The sequence below is a fragment of the Crocodylus siamensis genome, chromosome 15 (genome assembly GCF_052110815.1).
Source record: "Crocodylus siamensis isolate JL-2025a chromosome 15, ASM5211081v1, whole genome shotgun sequence".
Lineage (NCBI taxonomy): Eukaryota > Metazoa > Chordata > Crocodylia > Crocodylidae > Crocodylus > Crocodylus siamensis.
This window is the reverse complement of record NC_143409.1, coordinates 50,989,124-51,012,206: the sequence shown is the minus strand read 5'-3', so window position 1 is coordinate 51,012,206 and position 23,083 is coordinate 50,989,124. Positions and strand designations below refer to the sequence as shown.

The 23,083-nt window shown below is 49.5% G+C and overlaps 1 protein-coding gene across 1 annotated transcript in view; it reads left to right on the top strand.

Annotated features, from left to right (window-relative positions):
• The window catches only part of LOC149852742 (uncharacterized), a 32,584-nt gene that overhangs the window by 8,047 nt on the left and 1,454 nt on the right, over positions 1 to 23,083 (top strand). Inside the window, exons 2-3 of the mRNA XM_090028407.1 lie at positions 19,589 to 19,819; positions 21,186 to 21,284. Of these exons, the coding sequence (XP_089884533.1) occupies positions 19,748 to 19,819; positions 21,186 to 21,284 (171 nt within the window). The 5' untranslated portion in view covers positions 19,589 to 19,747. The remainder of the gene's footprint in view (positions 1 to 19,588; positions 19,820 to 21,185; positions 21,285 to 23,083) is intronic.

The following is a 23,083-nucleotide window of genomic DNA, read 5'->3' as shown; positions in this document are numbered from 1 at the left end:
AGATATGCCCAGGAAACAACTGGAGACTGGATGTACACCTGGCTGGGGTTATTTGACCCCAGCAGTCTTGCCCAGAGCAGGGTGGCTGGACCCAATGCTCTCACAAGGTCCCTTCCAGCCCTAAAACTTCTGTAAATCTGTGAATTTAGCCAGATTCACAAAGGGATTGGATATATTCTTGGAGGAAAGTATCCATAGCTATTGAGTATGGGAGTGAGGGGTACAGCCTCTGAGCCAGAGTTTCCTAGGTGTTAAATTAGTTTTCAAACTTTTTCAGCTGAACTCCTTTTGAGTTACAAATTTGTTCATGCCTGCCACTGCTGCTGCTGCCACAGCTGGACAAGAGCTGAGTGGAGTGGAGTCAGATTTGGGCTAACTGGTTAGGCTCCCTACCGTGCTGTTTTTTACTTGGGAGTCCCACAGCAGCGACGTGTTTCCTGCCAACCCAGCAGCAGCAGGGGGCACAACTTCACCCTGGTGCCATATCCACTGCTGCCGGGCAGGCAGGGGCCACCTTGCCACAGTAGTGTGGCCAACACAGGACCTCCAGATGGAGGGCAGCAGGTTGCGGAGCCCCAAGCCTGCAGCAGGCAGCCTTCATCCACACCTGCCCTGTGCACAAATGGGGGGGCACTTGCGCCCACCCCATGGATGAGATGCCCATGACTCTGTCCTGCTCTATGCTCTGGCCCCTATTACCTGTCAGCTTTGTCTGACTCATGAAGGACTCACCCCCTGCACCCGCTTCCACCTCTGCCTGAACCAGAACAAATCAGAAGGAGGACTTATAAGAAGTAATGAAGATGAAGCGGGAGATTCACCTAAACCCCTCCAGACAAGGTGATAGGAGTGAAGCAACTCCCCTGGTCTCATTTACATGGGAGATGGGACAGGCGTGCACCTTCATGAGCATTCAGGATGGAGAACAGAGAGTCCAAGGCAAGGACCGCACTGGACTCTGGGACCAGAGAAGCAGGGGAGCATGGCATGGTGGGGGATCCCTGCTCCAAACGCTAATCAATCCATATCTGCGCACACCCAGCTCAGCATTTATTAGACCAATTCTAGTAATGACTCCTCTATTGGTACCCAAAACAGTGACTCTGCCTGTGTGGACTGTGAGCTCCCTCAGAGTACTGCCACCCATAGCCAGGAGCGCTTGGTTCCTATTATCCAGCACACGAGCCATCGTTTCCCATAAACAAACCCAGTGTTCTCCCTTGAGCCACTGTTATTTCTCTACAAAAACTACCCAAGCTTCAGTCTCTGGTCTGGGGCTTGGATCCAAATGCTGCCCCAGTTCTACCCGGGACTTCACCTTCTTTCCTGCCTGAATACCTTCACTGATCATGCTGGAGGCTCTGCCGGTCTCAAAGCACCTTGGACCCGCAGCTGAACAGCTTGTCTGCAAGCTCCACAAGCACCTGAGAACCGGGGAGTGGTGAGATCCCAAGTCTTTCTCTCTCTCTCTCTCTTCCTCTCTCTTCCTCTTTTATTTAAGCCCACTTTCTAAACCTCAGACTTGGTTCAGTCCCTCTCTCTCCCCTCTCTCTTGCTTCAGGCACAGCTTTCTAAACCTGACTTGCTGATCCAACTGCGAGTTAAACTTCCCCAAATACCTAATTGAAACTGTGTAATATTGTTTTGTTTCCCAACCCCCTTGTATGGCTATTACTACTTGTATCATCGTAAGTTTCATATACCTGGCAATAAAATAATTTTTATAGTCAAGCTGGTTGCTATACTCTCTCTGAACCTCATCTACTCTTCCTTCTCCTCTACCTCCCCACCTACTCTGTGGCAATGCTTCTTTTATCTAAGCGAAAGTTCCCAATAAAGCCCAAAGATCCTGTGGGGTTTGCTCATCACCTAGGACACTTATGAGAATAGATTGGGATGTGCTGAGTTTTGAGGTGCATGAGGGTATCATTTGAAAGTGCTGATTGGACCCAGCCTGCTCAGATGTACCCTGTTAGCATGTGTGTATGTGTGTCTAATGGCATTTGTTATTGTCCTGCTGAAATAAGGGATGTGCTGAGCCAGGGTCCATGAGGATGTCAGCTTGGAAGTGCTGAGTAACCCTGCCCACTTAGAGGTACCCTATTAACCTGTGTGTGTGTCTGAATGCTTTTTATTGATTGTCCTATTGTGCTGAGTGGTGGCATGAGGGGGTCACCCTGTAAATGCTGACTGACCCAGCCAGCTCAGATGTATTCTCTTCCTGTACTGAGTTTGGGGCACATGAGGGTAACAGCCTGAAAACGCTGAGTAGCCCGGCCTGACTCAGATGCGCTCTATTAACCTGTGTGTGTGTGTGTTCGATTGATGCAGTAGCTGGAGGAACCCAGCCCCATTGAAACTAGACCCTGCAAGGTAGCTCCATCGGGGGTGCTGACTTGCAGACGGGAGAGATAAGCTTCATGTGGAAACAGAAGTGATACAAACAGCACATTGATAGAATTACCAGAACCCCAGAAATATAACTAATAAATGAGTGCCCCCCAAAGTGATGGACAAATCTGGTAACACCCCATGCTCTGCCCTGCCTGTGCAGCACTCCCAATCCCTGTCCTACTCCCTCCTTCACCATGGGGGCCTCTATCTGCCCTCGCCCAACCCCTTCTGTACCCTTTGCCCGCCCCCCCATAGACTTGCTTGAAGGGAGCAGCTATCCATGGTGCCCAGATGTATTTTCCAGCCACATGCATGTGTGTGGATGCACACATACATGCAGCACTTCCTGCCTCCTGGTCCCAAATCCCCTTGCAGGCTGGAGTGCTGCCAGCTGAGACCAGTATCAGCTCCCAGTAGGCTTTCTCTGAGTAGGACGTGGTGCCCTCTAGTGGCTTCATGTGTTCTTTGCATCTTGCCCAGGCTCATGTTACAACGCAGGTAGGCAGGCAGTCCCCAAATTGCCCCAGCCCCCCAGGGCAGCATGTACACCTCAAAAGCTCCTATCCTGCTGCAGAGTATATTAGTTTACTCCAGCCTAACAGGAGCACATCAGTAGACTCGTGACATAGTTTCATAGCTGTTACAGGCTGGAAGGGACCTTACAAGATCATCTGGTCCAGCACCCCTGCACTTGGGCAGGAAAGACTGCTGGGATCTGATGACCCCAGCAAGGTGGGCATGAAGACACTTTTTGAAGATTGCTAGGGTAGGTGACTGTACCACCTCTGGGGGGAGTCAGTCCAGACCCTCAGCACTTGAATTGTTAAAGAAGTTTTTCCTTATGTTCAGTCTGAAGTGATCTTCAATCAGTTTGTGCCCATTGTTTTTTGTCTTCCCCTGCAGTGCCTTGGTGTACATACGCTGTCCCAGGCCCTGGTATATACGCCTAATATACTTATAGGCTGCCACCAAGTCCCCTCTGAGTCTTCTCTTCTCCAGGCTGAACAGTCTCAAGTCTTTCAGCCTCCCCTCGTATGCCTGCTCTCCAGACCTCTAGTTATGTGGGTGGCCCTCCTTTGGACTCTCTCAAGCTTCTCCACGCCATTCCTGAAGTTCAGTGCCCAGAAGTGGATGCAGTAATCCAGCTGTGGTCTCACCAAGGCCAAGTAGAGCGGGAAGATAACTTCCTTAGTCTTGCTCAAGGTGCATCAGTAGATGCATGACAGTGTTAGCTTCACTTTGCCAGCTATGGCATCACATTGGTGGCCCATGTTCATTCAGTAGTCTATCACAACCCCCAGGTCTCTTTCAGCTGCACTGCCGAGCCTATAAGTGTGTTGCAGATTATTTCTCCCCAGACAGAGCACTTTACACTTCTCTGCATTAAACATCATCAGGTTTTGACCTGCCCAGCTTGCAAGCTTGTTCAAGCCAGCCTATATTCCCACCCTGTTCTGAAGTGGGACCACACCCCACCATAATTTGATGTCATCCACAAACTTTGCCAGTTTGCTTTTAATACCTGAATCCAAATAATTGATGAACATGTTGAAAAGCACTGGTCTGAGTACTGATCCCTGAGGGATGCCACTGGTCACCTTCTGTCATGTCAACTCAGTTCCATCTATTAATACTGTCTGGGTCCTACCTTGAAGCCAGTTACCTAGCCACTGGACCATAAAGTAGTCAAGGCCACATTTTCCCAATTTTACCTTGAGGACATCATTGGAGACCAGGTTGAAGGCCTTTTTTGAAGTCCAAGTATATGAGACTGTGATGCTTCTGCTGGCCTGTGAGCTCTCTCACCGTGATCCCCAGAGAGATAATGCTCTGCCATGAATTGATGGAAGTTATTAGGGGGAGGGGCTCAGTGGTGAAGGATGGAAGTTCTTTCTAGGGTGTGGTACTCACAGTCTGCATCGTGGTAGTTGTTGGAGCTCCACCTCCCCTACACTCCAGACACATGCCAGCCATCGATGATGTGGTGGGATGGACCCATACTATGGCCCTTGGGCCTCTCGGTCCCCCTGGTCTCCCCAGCCTCATTTGCAGATGAGGCATTCCTGGAGCACCAGAGAATAACTCCAGACAAATGAAAAAAATGATCCTGGGATAATTCCTCCCTTGGGGTTGAGAAGGGGTGGTCAGCCCCTGGCTATACCATGTCCCTTTGGAGGTCTAGTAGCCTCTTCCCTGGCTCCCTGCAGGGAAGGCTGCCAATAATGGGGTTTATGCTTGGCTCTATCTCTACAGTTCTGGCTAATGGAGCCTACACAGCCCCTCCAGGCTCTCTAAAGTTGCTGTAGCCCCGGACACAACTGGTCCAGTGGCAGCTCACCTCCTTCCTTCCTCCAGCACTCCCAGGGGCCTTTTAAAACTCCCATTGCTGTTTTAAACTCCCATTGTGGCATTGCTGGCTGACGTCATCAGTCAACCACTGCTGAGTTTGATCAACAGGGAGCTTATAAAGCATGGCCATGGCAGCGTGCATGGCTCCTGCTCTCCCCCTGGTAAGTTTTTCTCTTTTCTTTCATGGGGCCCTGGCTTGACGCCTGTGGGCACAATTCTTCACTGCACCCTGTATGGGGTGTGCCGGGCCCCTTTTGTTACAGATATCAACCTCATTTCCCTTATCTTGGTGGTGAGTTACCTGATCATAGAAGGAAATGAGATTGGTAAGCCATATGCTGCCCACAATGAAGCCATGTTGGCTGTCCTTTAGAATACTTCCTTCTGTTAGCCTATCAATAATGGATTTTTTGGATAATTTTTTCCAGGATTTTACCAGGAATTGAGACCAAACTGTTTGGCTTATAATTCCCTGGGTCCTCCTTTCTCCCTTTCTTGAAGATAGGCACCACATTAGCCCTCTTCCAGTCTTCTAGAACCTCTCCTGAGTACCACAAGTCCTCAAATAGCTTTGTCATAGGTTGCACAATGATGTTGGCCAGTTCTTTTAGCACTCCCAGGTGTAGTTCATCTGGTTCTGCTGACTTGTAGATATCCAGCCTCTCTAGGTGTTCCCCCACAAGTTCTTTGCCAACTATGGAAGGGTGATCACACCTACCTTGATCATCTTGTATCCTGTCAAGCAGGCTAACAGCCATGGAGTGGTGGAAAGTATTCATTTAGTTCTGTTTTCTCCTGAGTGTCGGTTATCAGCTTTCCTGCTTTGTTCATCGGGGCCCTATGCTTCCCTTTCCCCCCCCCAACTTCCTACATATCTAAAGGAGGACTTTTTGTTGTCCTTGATTTTTGTTGCCTATTTGCATTTGGTTCCTGCCTTTGCTTTTCTAATCCACTCCCTACAGGTACAGGCTATTGCTGAGTACTCCTCTTTGGTGGTAATTTCTGACTTCCATCCCTTATAAGCTTCTCTTTGTAATATCAGTAGGACCCTGATTTTCCTATTGAGCCAAGGAGGTCTCCTAGACCTTTTGCTGCCTTTCTCATGAAACGGAATTGACTTCCTTTGTCCTTCTAACATTGGCAACGCATGAGATCAGCTGTGCACCCCCTGGAACTGCCAACCGTGAATCCGGTTTTGCTGCTAGCTTGGTGATTGGCTGCTGAGGGACTCCTGCCCCCCAGTCAGTGATCTGCAGCTGGGGGACATCCCCCCACAACCATCAGCTATCTGGTGCACCCGCCCCCCGACTCAGGAGGCACCAGTCACCCATGCCTCCTAGAATCACTTCCTTGAGGAACAACCACTTTTCTTGTGCTCCCTTCCCATCAGACCATGGTCCTGCTGGGCCTCGCCAACCAATCTCCTAAGCCTGTGGAAGTCAGCTTTCCTAAAATCAAAGATTTCTATCCTATTGACTGATTTTCCTGTCTTACAGTGGATGGAGAAAGTGATCATCTTATGGTCACTGTCACCTAGTTTCCCTTCAGTCCTCAGTTTGCTCACTAGATTGTCCATTTTGGCCAGAACCAAGTGTAGGAGTGCCTTACCCTTGGTCAGCCTGTAAACTTCTTGAGTCAGATAGAGCCCTTCAGTGCAACTGAGGAAGCTTTGTGAGTAATCAGATCTTGCTGAGTGCTCATCCCACAAGATGTCTGGTCAGGGGAGGTGGAAGTGCCAACCAGACTCAGGATAGGGTAATGGAGTCCAAGGACAAGTCAGGTTATGGAGACAGGAGTTCAGACCAAGAGCAGGGTGTAGGAGTGATCCAGGAAAACAGAGGATCACAGAGTGGAGAAGCAAGTCACAGGGAACACTAAAGTAATTTAGGGTTAGGTTGCACTCCATTGCCCATACACTTCCTGTTCTAGTTCAGGGTTTATATGGGGGACATGGAGGGTCACCTGACCCTGTATGGCCACTCCAGTTATGCCATGGGTAACTAGCATGGGAAAATACCCACAGCATAGCCTGTCTGGATTAACAGCAATACTGCCAAGCTCAGGTGCCAGGTCTGGGGCTACTGTCTGAGACATGAATTAAGACTGGGGAACAATTAACCAGGCTGCACTAATGCAAAAAAGGATCTGGAAGTTATCCTGGGCCACAGGCTAAATAGTCAATAGCATAAAAGCAAACCAATTGCTTGAGATCCCGGTTGTCACATGCAAATACCTCTTTGGCTTATTCCTCACTGCATTTATGAGAAAAGTGAGGCACAGAGCGATCCAGCACCTTGCCCATCCTCCATTGGGCACGCAGGGCCTCTGATTCCAGAGTTCTCATCCCAACTTCCAGCTCTTCCACTGATAAAAGTTTTGGCCCAGGCTTTGTCACAGACTTTAGGGGGCAGATTGTGAGAAGGACTCATGTCTCAGCTGTTTCTAGGTGAAGAACTGGCCAATCCCAATTCTGAGACCTCCACTAATCAGTCTGCAACGTACTTGTGCCCTTTCACCTGGGAAGACCAGTAGCTCAGTAGACACCAATAGTTCAGTAGATATTTACTGAATTACTTATGAGAAGGAATTTGTTGAAGTTTTTGTTTTGTGGTGGTGTTTTTTTAAGGAAATTTTTTGTGGCCCAAGTCAAATCAGCCAAATTAATTCCAAATTTGTGAGTTATTCAAGAATTATATGTGGCCCAGCTACCAGCAAGCATCCTCCACCCCTGCCTCATGCTTCAGATACTTCCAAATTCTTAGGCGGGCATCCTACATGCAGACCCAAGCCCAGAGGCTTGGGGTTTGGATGCCCTTGAGTTTTGCTTGCCCTCAGCCATATGGCTGCAGGAGCAAGCTAGGGACAAGTCTCCTGTTAACATAAAGTTGGCATGTAGTCAAGATCCTTGCACTGAAAATCAAAGTAGGAGGCTAACTATGAGGCTATGGTAGGGAGTCCTGCCCACAAGCAGACAAGGGTGCAACCCTTCACTACACAGTGCCATTTTAATGGCATTACCTTGGTCAGGGTACTTACCCCACGCCATGTTCATGGTTTTTCCCTGCCAATAGGAAAATCACCTTCATGGTCATGGTGTTTCACCTGCCAGGTAAGTGGGAATTAAGGGAGTCCAACACAATTATGGAGATTATTTCATATCTCCTTTATCAGTATCGTCACAGCCTCCCTCATCCAGCTCCTAGCAAACAGAGGCAAATCTCCTTCTGGGATTATGGCATTGGGGCTTTTGTAAGAAGTAGTTAATTTGGTCTCCATTTGCCTAGTCCCAGCCTCTGGGAATTAGGAAGACAGGAGCGAATTCCAACAGAGCCCATTAAACACATATCCATTTTTAGACACTTAATGAGATGATTGTGGGTTGTTGGGTTTTTTTGGTTTGAAGTTGGCTGCTGATTGTACACACAGAAGAATAGAAGAACCAGGCTGGTGTGGCCTCCAGAGGTCATCTATCCCTGCCCCCTGGCTCCAAGGCAGTGTCATCCCATCCAAACCATCCCATGCAAGCCCTATCCACACTGCCTTCTAACTTATTCCTAACACTATACAATTAACCCTGTTGTACAATTAGTGTTGTGTTGTGTCAGAGTTGATGATTGCTTTGCAAAGAATTTAGATTATGGGCTTGTGCAGGATGGTTTGGTTTTAATATGGATGATGCTGTCTCAGGCAGGGGGTTGAGCTTTCAGACTAGTGTTTTGCAACCCATGGGTTGTGACCCAAAAGTGGGTTGCAAGAATATATCAAAGGTTCACAAACAAACTTTAAAAATGATTCAACAAACTTTAAAAATGGATTCTCCTTTAAAGGAGGAAAATGTGGGAAGCTGTGGCTTTTCCCTAGGAGGCTGGCAGAGTTCCAGCCTACAAGGGGCTGCCTGGTGTACACTGAGAGTGTAACCAGATTCACACAGGGGTTGGACACGTTCTTGAAGGAATGGGGCATCTGTAGCTATTTAGCATGGGAGTGATGGACACAGACCCAGAATTGCAGCTTCCTAGACCTTAAAGCCTGTAAGTGGGAGAGGAACAGTGGGAAAAACTCTGGTCAGACCCAGCTCACTCTCCCTTCCAGCATCCGCTCTTTGCTGCGGTGACATGAGGTGGACAAGCACCTAGTTGGGGTCATCTGACCCCAGCCCTCTTTCCTATGCAGGGCAGGGGGCCAGACTCGATGACCTTCTGACCCGAACCTCTCTGAGTCTATGAATCTAAGAGACTGGGCAAGATGGACCAATGGTCTGACCCAGTACTTGGCAGTTCTTATGTTCTTATGACCCCATTGACTTCATGGCTTTTTATCATTTCCCCAATTCCTGCTAATCTCCCTCCACTGAATAGGTGTGAGTGACACACTCTTGTTTTTGATGTCCTTGATGTTTCAAATCATTCTTCCTTCTGCAGTGTTGCTGTCTGTTAGACTGTCCTTGTAATGTCTATCTCCTATTTAATAGCCCTGCAGCATGTTTTCATCTCTAGCTAAAAACTTTCACTCATGGGTGTTCAGATGAACTCAGGTGTAGCAATAATTGACAGTGAAGTATTGGAGGCACTGCCAACACACGCAAGCAGGCTAGATTTTTTTTTGTGAACCTGAATGAGATGCACATTTAATTACAGTGATTACAAGACTAGTGACACTATATTTTTTGACTCTTGCCTAGCTTGTTGTGTTTTTTAACCTTTATATATATATATATATATATATATAAAAAAATCATAATAATATATTATATATATATAAAGTTGTATGTGTTTTTGCTTTGATCTTAGAGTGAATACTGTAACACTGGCCTCTAGCATATTAGTAAAGCTTCTACTTTCTCATTACTGGGGAAAATGTGCACTGTGGTCATAGGGGGAACTAGGATTTAGAAAAAGCGGGGTGCAGAGGGTGTATAGCATAGTCGCATAAAGCACAACACATTTTTTTCTAGTTAAAGGGAAACTAGATGCTGCACTAATATGCTAAGGAGCCTGCACTATAATATTTCATTTGAGATAATAGCAAAAGGAACTGTTCCTCTCCCACTTGCAGGCTTTACGGTCTAGGAAGCTGCAATTCTGGAGCTGTGTCCATCACTCCCATGCTCAATAGCTACAGATGCCCCAGTCCTTCAGTTGCCAGCTCCAGCAGGCAACCCAGGCTCAACCACGGCTACTGCCCCCGCTCTCCCCAAGACAAAACGAAAGGTGTTTGTTGTGGGAGACCCCATCCTGCGGGTCACTGAGGGGCAATCTGCCGCCCCGACCCCTTAGCCTGGGAAGTCTGCTGCTTCCCGGGGGCCCGCATCCGAGACATTGCGGAGAGGATCCCGCAGCTCCTCCGGCCCACAGACCACTACCCTATGCTCCTTATTCACGTGGGCACCAATGACACGGCTCGGAGCACCCCCAGCCAGGTCACGAGGCACTATAGGGAGTTGGGAGTGGGGCTTAGAGGTCTGAGAGCTCAGGTGGTGTTTTCGTCGATCCTCCCAGTCTCGGGCTATGGGCTGAGGAGGGAGAGGAGGATCCACTCAGTGAACCAAAGACTGCGGCGCTGGTGTCATCGGGAAGGCTTCGGCTTCCATGACCACAGCCTGCTCTTTGGCGAGAGAGGCAGCGAGCTGCTGGGAAGAGATGGCCTCCACCTTTCCCCCCTGGGGAGGAGGCTCTTCTCAGCCAGGCTGGCTGACCTGCTCCACCGGGCTTTAAACTAAGCCCGCTGGGGGATGGGGGGCCTACTGCCACTGCTGGCCCGCTGAGCAACCCTTGCAAAGCCAGCAGACCAAGGCACTTAAGGGAGCCCACCCCTGCCCCAGCCCTGGCACAATCTGTGGGCAAGGCAAGAGCCCCCAAGGGCACACTCGCCTGCCTGTACACTAATGCCAGGAGCCTGGGCAACAAGCAGGACAAGCTCGTCCTCCTGCTCAGTACAAAGAAATATGATGTCATTGGGATAACGGAGACCTGGTGGGACTCCACCCATGACTGGACCACGGGTATAGAGGGCTATACCCTGTACAGGAGGGATCGTGTTGACAAAAGGGGCAGGGGTGTAGCTCTCTATGTGAAGGAAAGCTACATGTCCCTGCAAGCTGATGTTGGCGACCGGCATGGACAGCTAGAGACCCTCTGGGTAAAAATTCGTGGGGAATATGGCACAGGGGACACAACAGTGGGAGTCTACTACAGACCTCCCACTCAAAGTCCTGAGCTTGACCAGGAGTTCGCCTGGGAACTGACTGAGGCTGCTTGTTCCAGGACCTTGGTTGTCATGGGTGACTTCAATTACCTGGACATCTCGTGGGGAGATCACTCAGCTAAATCTGAGCGGGCGCAAAGCTTTCTCTCATGTGTGGATGACCTCTACCTGACTCAAGAAGTCTATGGGCCGACGAGAGGCTTGGTACTGGCTATGGGGGACGACCTAATCGGCGACCTAGTGATCGATGGGAAGCTGGGTGACAGCGACCATGAGCTGATCACCTTCACCATCCGCCGTAAAGCTGGCAAGTCAGTCAGCAACACAGAAGTCCTTGACTTCAGAAAAGCCGACTTTGACAAGCTCAAGAGGCTAGTCGGTCAGGCCCTCAAGGACCATGACCCCAGGGAGATGGGAGTTCAAGAAGAGTGGTTGCTTCTCAAGGAAGCGATCCTCAGTGCACAAGCTAAATCTATTCCAACATGGAGGAAAGGCAGCAAGAAGGCACAGCAGCCCCCCTGGCTCTCCAAGGACCTAGCAGACCTACTGTGGCTAAAAAGGAAAGCCTACAAAGGATGGAGGACGGGATTCACCTCCAAGGAGGATTATTCTGCACTGGTCTGGTCCTGCAGGGAGCAAACCAGGAAAGCCAAGGCTGCAACTGAACTCCAACTAGCTTCAAGCATCAAGGACAACAAAAAGTCCTTTTTCAGATATGTGGGGAGCTGGAGGAAAAGCAAGGGCAATGTTGGACCTGTGCTAAACCAGATGGGGCAACTGACAACTGACGCCCAGGAAAAAGCCAACCTATTAAATAGGTACTTTGCATCATCCCCATGGGACGCCCAAGCCTGCTATGGGACAGGGAGATCCGGGTGTTGGGGATCCCCTACCCTCCATAAATGCTGACCTCATGAAGGAACACCTTGAAAAGCTGGATACTTTCAAGTCAGCCGGCCCTGACAATCTGCATGCCAGGGTACTCAAGGAGCTGGCGAGCGTCATAGCCCAGCCCCTAGCCCGGATCTTTGAAAACTCCTGGTGCTCTGGTGTAGTGCCCGAAGACTGGAAGAAGGCCAATGTGGTGCCGATCTTCAAGAAAGGGAGGAGAGTGGATCCGGCTAACTACAGGCCCATTAGCCTGACTTCTATCCTGGGGAAGATCTTAGAAAAGTTTATTAAGGAGGCCATCCTTGAGGGACTGGCCCAGGCTAACATCCTAAGGGACAGCCAGCACGGGTTTGTTGCGGGTAGGTCTTGTTTGACCAATCTCATTTCCTTCTACGACCAGGTAACCTATCACCTGGACAAGGGAGAAGAGATTGATATCATATATCTTGACTTCAAAAAAGCTTTGATCTGGTATCCCATGATCACCTCTTGGCCAAACTGCCCAGTTGTGGCCTTGGCTCCACCACAATCCGCTGGCTGGGAAATTGGCTCCGTGGTCGGACACAGAGGGTTGTAATTGATGGCAGTCACTTATCGTGGTGCCCTGTGACCAGTGGGGTCCCTCAAGGCTCTGTCCTGGGACCCATACTGTTCAACATTTTCATTAATGATGTGGACATTGGAGTCAGGAGTGGACTGGCCAAGTTTGCCGATAACACCAAACTCTGGGGCAAAGCATCCATGCCAGAAGATAGGCGGGTGATCCAGGCTGACCTGGACAAGCTCAGCAAATGGGCAGATGAGAACCTGATGGTGTTTAACACCGAAAAATGCAAGGTTCTCCACCTTGGGAGGAAAAACCTGCAGCATCCTCATAGGCTCGGCAGTGCTACGTTGGATAGCACTACAGAAGAAAGAGAGTTGGGGGTCATCATTGACCACAAGATGAACATGAGCCTGCAATGCAATGCTGCGGCTAGTAAAGCGACCAAAACGCTGGCTTGCATCCATAGATGCTTCTCAAGCAAATCCTGGGACATCATTCTCCCATTGTACTTGGCTTTGGTGAGGCTGCAGCTGCGTCCAGTTTTGGGCTCCACAATTCAAAAAGAAAGGATATAATTACTAGATTACATGTGATTTTAGCAATAATAATTTGTTAGATTATAGATAAAGTTTAAAAAGCAACACAAGAAACCTTCAAGGGTGAAAAATAGTCAAAATAGTCCAAAGATCTTGCATCACTAGTTCTGTAGTCATTATCATTCAATGTACGCAGCTAATTTCAGATTCATAACACAAAATCTAGCCACCTTAAGCATCTTGACGTGCCTCCAGTACCTCACTGTCAGTCATTTCTACACCTGGGTTCATACGAGCACATGTGAAGGAGGGCTTTAAGCTAGAGCTAGAAAAACATGGTGTCGCGCTGCTACAGGTTCCCAGTTGGGGCATGTCTCTCTTGGGGTTTGGCAGCTCATGCTAAAGCCTGCACTGCTATGGTTTTGTCCGTGTGAGCCGGTCCGACCTCCACCCATGTTGCAATTGCCTCTCTTGACGAGCCCCGAATTCCTTTACTATATATAGCTTTCCTGTCATCTCAAACACTTGCCTGGGTGAGAGGTACCCACACATGGCAGGGAGCATTTGAGATGGTGTGAGTGGCAGGGGACGGGGATGGGGGTTGCTATTATTCACACAATGACTTTCATGTACAGAGAAACCAGCTTGGAACTTGCCATATCTTCTTGCAAACACCATGCCCTGGGATAGAAGATGCACCTTTATTTTGAAAGGCAGAAGGAAGGGAAAATAACAGATCTTTCTTTGTAATAGCTGGACACATCTACATGGGCAATTAAGTCAGAGCAATAAATTCCAGCAACATGTTGCACCAGAGTTTATTGCATCTGGACACACCATTTGAACTTGCACTGGGGACTGCAGCATGCTGAGCCAGGCTGGAGCTACCCCTGCTGGCGTGGCTGCTCCAAGGGCTGCTCCAGTGTATTCCAATGTGTTGTGGAGGGGGCTCGCTGGGGCACGAGGGTGCAACAGTGTGGGGCTAGCCAGCCATACTGAAGCCCAAACTCATGCCCCAGCTAGCCCCATCATCTACATGTGGGCTGCTGTGGAGTAAAAAACTCCACCCTAAGATAGTATTTGTATTTACAAATGCTATCCTGCTGTGGAGTTAATTAGTTTACTCCCTCCTAATAGCACTGCACGTGTAGACATGGAGAAGTTTACTGCAGAGCTAATTAGGCAACTGCTATGATGTGCACATTGGCACAGCCCCGTCACCATCCCCACCTGTGGCTGCAGCTAATACCCAACGCCTTTGAGGGAGGTTTAAGAGCCCCCTGACACACGGAGTAGGATGAAGAAGATGGAGGAAACCAGCAAATCACGGGAAATCTCCATGCTCCAAAGGCACCATACAGAGTGCTCAAGTGTCGACAGGGGACAGGGAGGCAGGAACTCTATACTAAAGCTCAGAGCATGGGCATCAGAACAAGTAGGAAGGCTCGCACTTTTGCTTGCAGATAATAACTTTGATTTAGGGGGGCTAACAGAAACCTGGTGGGACCCTTCCTATGGCTGGGCGGTGCACATTGAGGGCTATAGGTAGTACAGAAGGGACAGAGTAGGGAGGAAAGGGGGAGGGGTTGCTCTCTATGCAAAGGAGCATTATACCCCTATCAAAATGGGATCAGAGGAGGAGAAAGTTGAGGCATTGTGGGTTAGGATACATGGAGATTGCGGGGAAAGGCACTTGGGGGGCGAGGGATCTGCTACACACCACCACATCAAGAGGAAAAGCTAGACTTTCCTGGGGCATCTCTCAGAGCCGTACGGTCTAGGGACGTGGTGTCACGGGGGACCTAAACTACCCTGACATCTCCTGGGAGGGGCAGCCAGCCAAATCCAACCATCCACGTAGGTTCGTAACCTGCGTGCAGGACCTTCCCCTGACGCAGGAGGGCTACGGTCCCACTAGCGGGAATGCCTTACTGGACTTGGTGTTGGCTACAGGGGTGACCTGGTATGGGAGCTGCAGATTCGTGGTCACCTTGGGGACAGTGACCACCAATCAATCAAATTCACCATCTGGCACAGGGTGGGTAAGATAACTAGTCGGGGGGACGTGCTTTAATTTAGGAAGGCTAACTTCAGTGTGCTCAGGAGTCTGGTCAACGATGCCCTGCAGGATAGGAGTATCGGAAGATGGGAGTCCAGGCAGGGTGGTCGTTCCTAAAGGAGGCGATCCTTCAGGCGCAGAGGGAGACGATCCCAGTATGAGAGAAAAGGGGCAAAGGAGCCAAAAAACTTCCTTGGCTAAACAGGGAAATCCAGGGGAGCCTAAGGGCAAAAAAGAAGGCATATAGGTGGTAGAAACAGGGGGAAGCTACCAAGGAGGGGTATACCTACTTGGCCCGCACTTGCAGGGAAGCAACTAGAAAAGCCAAAGCAACTACAGAGCTGAGGCTGGCAACACAAAATAAAGGCAACAAAAAGTCTGTTTTTAGGTATGTAGGGAGTAAAAGGAAGGTGCAGTTCCTGAACAAAAAGGAGCAATTAGTGACAGAGAGGGGGGTCAAGGCTGAGCTATTCAATGAGTTTTTGCTTCGGTGCTCCTGAACAGGGGTGAAGATAAGTCTCCTAATGGGCTCTCAGCCGGGCATCAGAGGGACACCAGCCCACCACTGCCGATGCTGACTTGGTGCAGAGTCACCTGGATGGACTGGATGTGTTCAAGTCGGCCGGCCCGGATGAGCTGCATCTGAGAGTACTGAAGGAGTTGGCCGGTGTCAGAGCAGAACCAGCGCCACGGCTGTCTGAGTGCTCATGGCGCTCGGGTCAGGTCCCGGAGGACTGGAAAAGAGCCAATGTGGTCCCTATTTTCAAGAAGGGGAGGAAGGAGGATCTGAGGAATTAGAGGCCAGAGTCTCACCTCCATCCTTGGAAAAGTCTTTGCAAAGATTAAGAAGGATCATATTGTGGGAGTCCAGCAGGAAAAATAATGCAGCAGGGAACCCAGCATGGATTTGTAGCAGCTAGATCATGTCTGACCATAGTTTCACAGTTGCCGGGTTGGAAGGGACCTGAGCAGATCATCAAGTCCGAAATGACCCCAGCAAGTTGTTCGTCGAGCCTCCTCTTAAAGCCCCCCAGGGCAGGAGCCAGCACCACTTCTCTTGGAAGTTGGTTCCAGGCCCTAGCCGCCCTGACCATGAAGTCGCGCCTCCTGATATCTAGCCTAAACCTACCCTCTACCAGCTTGTGACCACTATTCCTAGTCACTCCTGGCGGTGCTCGGGGGAACAGGGACTCCCCCAATGCCTGCTGGTCCCCCCTGACTAGTTTGTAAACAGCCACTAGATCCCCCTCAGCCTCGTCTTGTGGAGGCTGAACAGGTTCAGGTCCCGTAGGCTCTCCTCGTAGGGCCTGCCCTGCTGCCCCCCGATCATGCGAGTAACCTCCCCTGGACCCTCTCCATGCTGTCCACATCCCTCCTGAAGTGCGGCGCCCAGAACTGGACGCAGGACTCCAGCTGCGGCCTGACCAGTGCCACATAGAGGGGGAGCGATCACCTCCTTGGACCCAAGGTTGGCCTTCCTGACTGCATCCCCACACTGCCGGTCCACGTTCGTCTTGGAGTCAATGGTGACTCCCAGATCCTTTTCTGCCTCTGCGCAGACGAGAAGGGAGTTCCCCAGCCTGTAGGTATGGTGCTGGTTCTTCCTCCCCAGGTGCAGCACCTTGCACTTGTCGGTGTTGAGACCCATTCTGTTTTCATCCGCCCACCCCTGTCACCTGTCTAGGTCCGATTGCAGCCTATTGCTTCCTTCTAGCGTGCCCACCTCCCCCCACACCTTCGTGTCATCAGCAAATTTGAACAGGTGCTTTTTACCCCCTCGTCCAAGTCACATGAAGATGTTGAACACTGCGGGCTGAGGACCGAGCCCTGGGGGACCCCACTGCCCACATCCTTCCAGGTCAAAAACGACCCGTCCACCACCGCTCTCCGGGTGCGGCCCTCCAGCCTGTTGGCGACCCATTTGACTGTGTGGATGTCGACACTGCAGTCCCCCAGTTTCTTAATGAGAACAGGGTGAAAGACAGTGTCAAAGGCCTTCCGAAATCCAGGAAGACGATGTCCACTGCTACTCCTGCGTCTAACTGATCTGGTGATCTGATCATAGCAGGCCACCAGGTTGGTCTGACAGGACCTGCCACTGATGAACCCGTGTTGGTTGCCCCTAAGCAGGAAATCCCCCGCTGGCCCTTTGTGGACATGTGCCAGGATAATTCTCCCAAAAAGCTTGCCCACAGACCATTGCTCCTTGAACTGTCATCTGTCACCACTGAGAACAGCCCAGCTCCATCTTTGGTATCCTTCATGTAGTTGAAGGCTGCTATTAAATCCCACCTCAAATTTCCCTTCTCCAGACTAAATAAGCCCAGTTTCCTCAGCCTCTCCTCATAACTCATGTGCCCCAGCCCCCTCACCATTTTTTTTTGCCCTCTGCTAGCATTTGTGTGTCCCTTCTATCTGTGTAACCATGGGAAGGCATTCACCAGTTGTAGAGATTCTGTTCTGTCTGAAAGCCCAGTATTGCCAACTTCACAGTGCCAAAAATCATGAGACGGACTCTTAGAAAATTAAGAGATTGCCATGTAAATCATGAGATGCTATTTTTGAAGTGTGTATATGGGGAGGGGGTTATTTGTGAAGGTGTAGGAGGCTGTGGGGGCTGTGGGTGGGGCATGTAACAAGTGGCCATCCCGGGACTGGTCTCAATGTAGGCCTGCCCACTTGCTTCCGGGCAAACCACCCACCTGTCTTTCCTGCCGTGCCTTGATGTTCCGAATTAATATGAATCAGGTGGGAGGCTGCCCTTTACCTCCTGTCATCCCCAGTAGCTCCTCCCTTACCTCTGAGTGGTGCTGATGCTCTGGCTCTTGGCAGCAGACTGCTGCCTCTACTGTTCAGAAACCAGCTTTTACATACCACAGCCGGTCCCTATTCCCCAATCAGGCCGCATTGCCTGATTGGGATTACAGCCAGCTGCAGGCTTCCTGCTTGTTGCTCAGGTCCCTGATAGTAACAGAGCACCCTGTGCTCTGGTACAGGGGGCTCCCATACACCCCGGCAGGATGCAGAGTACAGTGGGTCAGGAGTGAAGGGAAGCAGCAGGGCTCGGGAGGCTATAGCTTGGGATTGAGGAGCAGACAGACAGGCACACACACAGAGACAGACAGGCAAGCAGCACCCAGCTGGTAAGTGGAGGGGAAGAGGCCTGGAGAGGGGAGATTGAGGCCCCCTCAGTGAGGGAGGGAGTGGGGCAGGAGCAGGGGTTAGGGTAAATGGGGCTCAAGGGCTGAGGTGGGTTGTCCAGAGGTGTGGAGGGAGGGCACAGCTCCCTGCAGCAGTGTGCACCCTTGGGGGAGGCACTGGGGGCTTGTGCCCGCCACGGGGCAGAGTCAGACTACCTGCTGCAGGCTGGAGCTCTGCACCCTGCTGTCTCTGGCTCAGGAGCTCAGCCATGTGATGCCAGTGTGCTTCCTGCTGCTGGGTGGGTAAGGGACACGCTGCACGACCAGTGCATCCCACATCCCCCGTCTACTTGGCGTGTGGCATTGGTGTCCTATGGCTGACCTCCTGGGGCAAAGTCAGGCACAGAGCTCTAGCCTGCAGAGGGCAGCCCATCTCTGGCTCGTGCCTGACCCCCGGTGCCGCCCCCAGGGGGGAGCACTGCTGTGGGGAGCCACACCCCTCCCCAGCACCTCTGGATGACCCACCCCGGCCTCGGGGCCCCGCTCACTCCAGCCTCTGCCCCATTCCCTGTCTCACCACAGGGGCCTCTATCTGCCCCCCTCCATTCCCTTTCTTCCCACTCCTTCCCCGCCACTTACCACCTGGGAAATCCAGAGGTCTGAGGGTTCAGTTGGGAGATCATGAGTCAGAATTATTTTAACTTTGAAATCCTGAGTCTCATGATGGTTTTATAACAGTTGGCATTACTATCATTCACTTTCCCATTTTGGGTTGCAAAAGTCCCCAAGGGTAATGTTTTTTAATCTTTCCTGGTCATCTAAGTGGCCATCTTTGGGTCATCTACAGGATATTCAGAGCAATTCTATTCCTAGATGTGTAGCCCTGTGCATATGGATAACATAGTTGCACAGATTGGTGACAGAATGGGGGGACGCAGATCACCGTTTCTCCCAAAGAGCTAAATGACTAAGACAAGCTAGAGAAAGTGAGTTCTTATTCCCCTCTCACACAAAGATTTATACCTGGGACCCCTTGCGTCTCAACCCAGCATGCCAACCACCACACCACAGCTCAGTCATTGGCCAAGTTCTTCTCTGTTGCTCACAAAACATTAAAATACTAGTATTTTGATCAGTTAGTACTGAGGGGAAGCAACAGAGAAATGCCTCCATGTCAGCTGCTGAATTTTTACTTCTTATGGCATACAGGGTGTGTCTACATGTTCATTAATGCACCTTTGCTACTGCACATTAAGTTAGCTAGTATGAGGTACTAGATAAAAGCTAATGCTTGCTAGCAAAGGCACACTTTTTGTGCAACACTTAATGCATTAGCCCATTAGCTTTGTTTTTGCTGTGATGCTGCACATTAAGCATCTCATGTAGACACACACACGAAGAGTTGTATAAAGTACTATGTGACTCCTGATCCTGACCTCACTTTTCTATTTTTTGTTCTTTATTACAGAAATGGACAGAAAATCAGAGGCAGAAGATTGTATCTGAGTTTCTTCAAGAACACCAATTAGTACGCGAAAAGGAAAGACTCCTGCTCTCCCAGCTAAAAAAGATAGACAATGGCATTTTAAATAGACGTAAGAAATATACTGCTAAACTCTCTGAGGACATGTCCCATATCAACAAGCTGATCTGTGAGATGGAGGAGAAATGTGAGCAGCCACCAAGTGAATTCCTGCAGGTAATGTTGTCTTGAAGTAAACATTGCAACATGGGAAAAATTGACAACCAAGAGTCAGCGAACACAGGTTAAGTAAAAAAAAAAATTGTTTACCAATGGGCACATCTACATGAGATGCTACTGTGCAGTAGTTACTGCCCATTTATTTAGTACTTTTATAACCAAGTACTAAATAAATACACCATAACTGCAGTTAGTGCACAGTAGTGCCAGCAAATGCCCTTTTGGTGACACTACTGCACAGTAGCCTAATAACACTGTGTATTAGTTTGTTAGCACTGTTGGTGCTGTGACATGCTACTGTGCATTATTATTCAGCTGCTGCGCAGTTAGCACCTCATGTGGACCTGCCCACTGTCATGTATAGTACAGTAAAAGCTGCATTAACTAGCACCTTACAAGCTGTGCTCTGTTAACCAGCATGCTGGCTTGTAAGGTAAAAGCCAAACCAGAAGTGCCCACCGTGGCACTTCCAGTTTCGCCGAGCCCCCACGGCTCGGGGCATAGCAGCCTGCGCAGGGCCCGCCTCCCTGTCCCTCGGGGCCCACGGAGCCCACGGGAAAAGCAGTGATGTGGCAGAAGGGGTGGCGATGCCCCAGATGCGGTGGGAGAGGTGGAGGCACAAACAGGCAATGATGGCTATTTGGGCCTCTCAGTTAACTGGCACATTTTGTTATCTGGCACCCCCCATTCCCCATGGGTGCTGGGTAACAAAGCTTTTGCTGTAGTTTGATTTCTGAATGGAGAATTGCAGATTCAAATATGTCCCACATAAAAGTCCATAGTCTATAACCTCCAGCAGCATCAGCATTGTCAGTCTCTTTAACTGCAAAGAATTTTTACTTTGTGGATTTTGTAGTTTCTGAAACTGTTCTTGCCTGGAATCTAATATTCTTGTGTTACTACATTACCTGTCCCATCCTCCATTACTCACTGTAGTGGAGGATGCGATGTGCTAAAATCAGGTACCTCTTGTCACTGATTCCTAGGTTATTGCAAGTCTAGTTACCCCCCCAGTAAAATCCGAGATAAGAAGAATACCTTGGACTCTGCTGTGTAATCCATTGCCTGTGCACAGCTCATGTGCATGGGAAATGTGCTCATAGAGCTGCTGGGAAGGGTAAAGCCCCAAAAATTTAAAGTGCTTTAGGGGACAGATTTTAGAGAAAGGACACATTAGGTCAGTTTGAGAGAGTGAACTAAAGGAACAGACATAAAAGCATGAAATGAAGCTGGTGTTTGCATGTAAAGTTGCTAACTGAAGGGGACTAGTTCTGGTACTCAGGAGGAGATAACAAAGCAAGTGCTCCCACTCACAGAGCAAGTAGGACTGACCTCCTGCTTATTTCTCCCTCTCCCTCTGTAGGACATTGAAAGCACATTGAACAAATGTGTGGCTTCTTACTCCCAATCATCCTGTACAGTCCTGGAAGGGATTTGGGAAATTGGGATCAAATTAACAAAGGTAATGCTACTCTTCTTTAATCTGAGTAGGCTGCCAAAATTCAGGGTCTTCCAGGTTGTCCCAGACAGGAAAAGAAACTGGATGGAGCTGGGTATTGCTTTCATACAATCCCATTTATTCACAAAGTACGTAGATAGTGCTGCTTCCCTGAACCAGAGTGAAAATAACACTACAGGAAATTGTTTCCGTGCTCATATCCCCAACCCTCGTTCATGTCAAGTCAGTATGTGGGGAAAAAACCCTCAGGTATGTATAAACACACACACACATGCACACTCCCTCAGATCCCCCCAACTCCATCCCAGTTCCTGAGTAACTAAATATTTGCCTTTGTTTTCAATAGTGATATATCTGTGTCTTTGACTGGAGGCCCTTATCCTTTCCTTTACCTATTCATAAGGAACAGTGTGCACCTGTACACACCACAGGTTTTAATCATTAAATAGGTTTATAAAATTTAAACTTGTGTATTTTGGAGCATTGTATCTGTGTTTGCATGCACTAGGCTTTTGAACAAATTAAGTTTTGGAGCAACATGTCTGTGTTTGCATGCACTAGCTTTTTGAATGAATTAAGCCCTGTCTCCTGCCGGCACTGCAGGAGAATGGGACAGTCCAGCACTGCCCCCTCCTATCCCAGGGCCCCTCATCCCATACTTTGTGCCTGTTTCTGTGCTGCAGGAAGCTAGCAAACAGCACAAAAATAAAAAAAAGCAGAAGCAATTCAAAAGTAAAAGCAATATGAAGGGGTGAACTACAAACACGCACAGCCATCTGGTGGATGAAGAGGCTTGTTACACATCATTGAATGCCTTTGTGTTTACATCCAATGAATCCGTGGGCATGATGCTTTAATACTCTGTGAGCCAAACTAAACTGTGTCTGAGGAGTTTTGTTTTAATGCACATGAAAGACTTTTAAAGTGTTCAGAAATCCTGCTTGTGCAAACAGAAACACAGTCGCAGCACATGAAAGGGCAAAAAACGTGGTGTGTACATAGGCCCAATAATGACCTCTACCAGCTGTCTCAAAAGTAGGATGCTGTTTATTAGGGTTACCATACATCTGGGTTTTCCTGGACTTGCCCTCTTTTTAGATCCTCTGATCTCCCCCTGGGTGGCTTTTTTAAATAGGATCAAATGACCCAGACTTTGCCCTGCTCAGCCTCAAAAGTTGGACCTAGCACTTCCTGGCTTGCCCTAGCAAGGGGCTGCTTGGGGCTGGGAGTAGGGCACTTGGAGGCAGGGCACACACACATGTGGTTGGCATGTAGTAGGGGGTAGGAGCAGCCTGGCAGCTGGATACAAGTCAGTCTGTGGGGGTGGGGTTGGCTGGCTAGCGCTTGGGGACTGTTGGTGGGGAGGGGCTGTGCACGTGTGTGTGTGTGTGTGTGTGTGTATGCGTGTGTGTGTGTGTGTGAGGTGGGAGGGCAAGTCTGGGGCTGAGCTGCCAGCAGGCCAAACATGGCCGAGCTGTGGGGGGCGCTGGTTCCTCCCTCCATTGTTAGAAATGCACAGCTTGCATCTTGCTCCTGATAAGAAAGAAATACTGTCCAAGGCTCCTCTCCCCCATCCTCCTTAAACTTTCTCATACTGATTACAGAGACTGGAATTTAGCTGGATGGCCTTGGGGTATAAACTTTTGAACTCTTGTAGCATTGAGCATGCTTAATGAGCTGTTGCATATTTACCTCTCCACCCCGTATACTCAAATAACTAATTATACTATACATGCGATGTATGTGATGATGTAGTTACATGTATGTTTGTATGAAACGGAAGTAGGCTGCAGGAACTCCTG